The sequence below is a fragment of the Zea mays genome, chromosome 7 (assembly GCF_902167145.1).
Source record: "Zea mays cultivar B73 chromosome 7, Zm-B73-REFERENCE-NAM-5.0, whole genome shotgun sequence".
In the NCBI taxonomy this organism is placed as follows: Eukaryota; Viridiplantae; Streptophyta; class Magnoliopsida; order Poales; family Poaceae; genus Zea; species Zea mays.
In genome coordinates, this window is record NC_050102.1 from 133315328 (window position 1) to 133318771 (window position 3444).

The 3444-nt window shown below is 49.1% G+C and overlaps 1 protein-coding gene across 1 annotated transcript; it reads left to right on the forward strand.

Annotated features, from left to right (window-relative positions):
* Nucleotides 1-517: 517 nt before the first annotated feature.
* LOC100284924 (FIP1) lies at nt 518-1935 on the forward strand. The gene is made up of 4 exons (NM_001157819.2): nt 518-846; nt 973-1074; nt 1188-1465; nt 1552-1935. The coding sequence occupies exons 1-4, from the start codon at nt 753-755 to the stop codon at nt 1738-1740; spliced, it is 663 nt and encodes a 220-aa protein (NP_001151291.2). The 5' UTR covers nt 518-752; the 3' UTR covers nt 1741-1935.
* Nucleotides 1936-3444: the final 1509 nt, after the last annotated feature.

The window sequence follows — 3444 nt, forward strand, 5'->3', positions numbered from 1 at the left end:
GAACTCTGAAGCTTTAATTCATGCTAAGCCTTCCACTACAATATATCTTCCGTCCAGGCAGCTCGTAACAGTTAAATTGAGTATCGAAATAACGTGACATCGTCTATGTACGCGTAATTTTGTGCCTGAAAACAACACCAGCGCAGCGCGCACGCATGGCACCGAAACGGTGGCTTCGTCCCTTCCTCGACCTGGAACTTGGCCAAAGTCGCCTAGCGTGACGCGGACAAAGGGACCGGTGGCGCTGTCCGCTCTCCGCAACGTTGCGTTCATCTCGACCGGCGCCGACCCCTTTTTTATACAAGGAGCCGTGCCGTGTCCGGCCGGGGCCGCTGCAGCTAGCTGGAGCTGCGCCCGCGTCACGTGGCATCGTCCGCTATGGGTTGCCGACTCCGACACGCCGTCCCACCCAACCCGATCGCACGGATACAGGAGTCGGTGCAACTGAAACGGTGCGGAGACTGGCGGGTAGGGTAGGTGCCTCGTCGGCTCGTCGCCGTCGCGATCAGCAATTAGTGGAGTGGAGTAGTATGCCTGACCAACGCGACTGGTCGACTGCTAGCCCGTAGCTGCGCTGTTGGCCTGTTGCCATGCCATATCCGTCGAGCTGAAGCCTGAAGCAACCACCATTTCGATACGCGCGAGGGAACGGGGCCGGCCGGCCGGCCGGGGATCGGAACTGAAGTGTGGGCACACAAGAGTCACAACAGGGGGAGTGGGGGACATTCCAATCAGTTCCCTGCGTGTGAGCGATGCAGCGGGACGCGAGAAGCTGGTCGCCGGCGCCGGCCACGGACGCCGCCGGCCCTTACGCGATGCCTTCGCCCGTGCAGCCGTCGACCAAGAGTCCGTGCGCGGTGGCGGTGCCACAAGTCACCTGAACTATATGTATTCTTCCCTGCTGCCCGACGCTTATCCCTGACGTTTCTTTTTTTTCTCTCTCTCTCGATCGGTTGTTCCGCGCGCGCGCAGGCACGAAGGAGACGGTGAAGAATGCGCTGTCGCGGTGGGGGCGGAAGGTCGGGGAGGCGACCAGGAAGGCCGAGGGCCTGTCGCGCAACACATGGCAGCACTGTGGGCGACTCTGCTCTGTTCATCAACTCTCTCTAACTATATACACCATCGCCGATCAGACTGGTGTAAGCTTTGTGATTTGTGGAACTGATCGCAACTGATTTCCTGGGCAGTGAGGACGGCGCCGAGCATCGCGGAGGCCGCGGTGGGGAGGATCGCGCAGGGGACCAAGGTGCTGGCGGAGGGCGGCCACGACAGGATATTCCGCCAGGCCTTCAGCGCCCCGCCCGACGAGCAGCTGCGCAAGTCCTACGCTTGCTACCTCTCCACGGCCGCCGGCCCGGTGATGGGCGTCCTGTACCTGTCCACGGCCAGGGTCGCCTTCTGCAGCGACAGCCCGCTGTCCTACGAGGCTTCCGGCGGCGACAGAACGGAGTGGACCCACTACAAGGTAAGCGAGAACCCACTCTCAACACATCACAGCCCCCACCCACGCGCGCTCCCGTGTGCTGCAAAGTCGAGCTGACGACGCCGCAGGTGGCGATTCCTCTTCAACGGCTGCGGGCGGCGAGCCCGTCGGCCAACAAGACCAAGCCCGCGGAGAAGTTCATCCAGCTGGTGTCGGTGGACAGTCACGAGTTCTGGTTCATGGGCTTCGTCAACTACGACGGCGCGGTTGCGCACCTGCAGGAAGCGCTGAGCGGGTTCCGCAACCTGCAGGCGTGACATGGAGGACCTCAATGCAATGGACAGTGTTGTCTTGTACGTGCTCGCCAGAACTGATTGATCGAACAGAGCGATTGTGTACCCGCTCTCTGTGTGTGTTGCGGTGCTAGTGTTTGCATCGTGTTGTGCGTGTGCGGATTTGTATGACATTTTTTTGATTTGGTTGCCATTGTCAGCGAGAGAACAGTCCAATCATTTTATTCAGATTTCAGAGAAGACCATGGTTATCCATGGCGATGGCTTTGATGATCACCTGCAACATCATCAACACATCTATTTTAGACGCTCTTTTGTGTTGGATTTGATCTCAAACTTATATAGGGCATTAATAAATATAATTACTACTAGATTTCATATGTGTGCATCAGTACCACCACTCATCACTAGACTTTTTTAGGTCATGCTAACAATCCATTTCCTCATTTCTAGTATGACCAAAAGAAAAGATCATGTAGCTAATCTATGTCTTCATTAACTTTATCAACACTTAGAACCAGCTAATTAATCCTTAATCTTTCTGCTCATCCTTTGAAGACAAAAAATGAATACCATTGATAGGAACACGAAATCCATATAAGTCCAACCAATCACCTTTATAACTATCTAACTTATATTGTAAACTAGGTACATGTCCGTGAGTTGCCACGGGAGTAAAAAATAGTATGATACGTATTTACAAAACGACAAATATTACTATAAGACGAGGGTTGCTAGTACAATTTCCGTGCGTTGTGATGGCACATATAGGGCCATTTTTTTGAGCTCATTTTTGCAGCGAGCCGAGCCGGCTTGTTCCAACTGTGAGACATGCCAAATTAATCAATTTATAGAATAATTATGAATATTAGATAATTTTATAGATAACATGATTCATAAAAATGATTTTTCAGTTGTGTATGTTGTCAAGCATCTGAAGATTATATCAGGAGCACCCACCGCCTAATATGGTGCATTCATAAGAAGAGGAGACAATGCCTTGACTACTATGCTCATGATTGGTGTGAACTCAGATTCATTTTGAACACAGAGCCTCCACTGCCGCTAGCTGCATCAACAACAAAAAGGAAAAAAATAATTGGTGATGTCTTGGTATTTCACAAATTTGTTGCAAGTAATGCCGATTTTTTATACTAATAGCTTCAAACTTTTGGATCCAATTTAAAAATGTGGATTTTTGTATCACAAATAAAGAACAAATAGTTTCAGGCATCAAATTAAGTAACCATAAAGCTTGACATTCCTAACTGATACACTGTATACAACTGTTCATAGCCATCTAACATGTAGACAAGTCCATTTGTTCATATTTCAAAATTCAATTTGCCAATAAAAAGGAGAATTAAACTTGAAAATATACTGGATTACCAGTGCCCAGTAGAGGTCTTGTCACTGGGATCACATTTATTCACCAAACATGAACTAAAAATTAATTGTCTTATACCATCTGTTAAAAGATTATCATTCCTTCTTCAATGCCCTTAAACCGGTTGTGATCCAAGTACATCAGAACCCAATCCATTCAAGAAGACATGAAACTCTACCAGTGAAGACACTGAATGTTCACTGTTGAACAACAATATGGGGTTTATATTCTTTAACAACCTTTTTAAGTCCCAAAAGAAATATGCACGAATATTTCAACAAGTCTAGTAGGTTGTGGGTCATGGGCAATGATATCAATTCAGTACTATATATGAATTGATT

Bases quoted from the DNA above. Each gene is read 5' to 3' on its own strand.
- LOC100284924 (NM_001157819.2), top strand. From the start codon at position 753: ATGCAGCGGGACGCGAGAAGCTGGTCGCCGGCGCCGGCCACGGACGCC. The intron at 1,075-1,187 runs GTGGGCGACTCT...TTTCCTGGGCAG, and splicing joins GCGCAACACATGGCAGCACT to TGAGGACGGCGCCGAGCATC. The intron at 1,466-1,551 runs GTAAGCGAGAAC...ACGACGCCGCAG, and splicing joins CGGAGTGGACCCACTACAAG to GTGGCGATTCCTCTTCAACG.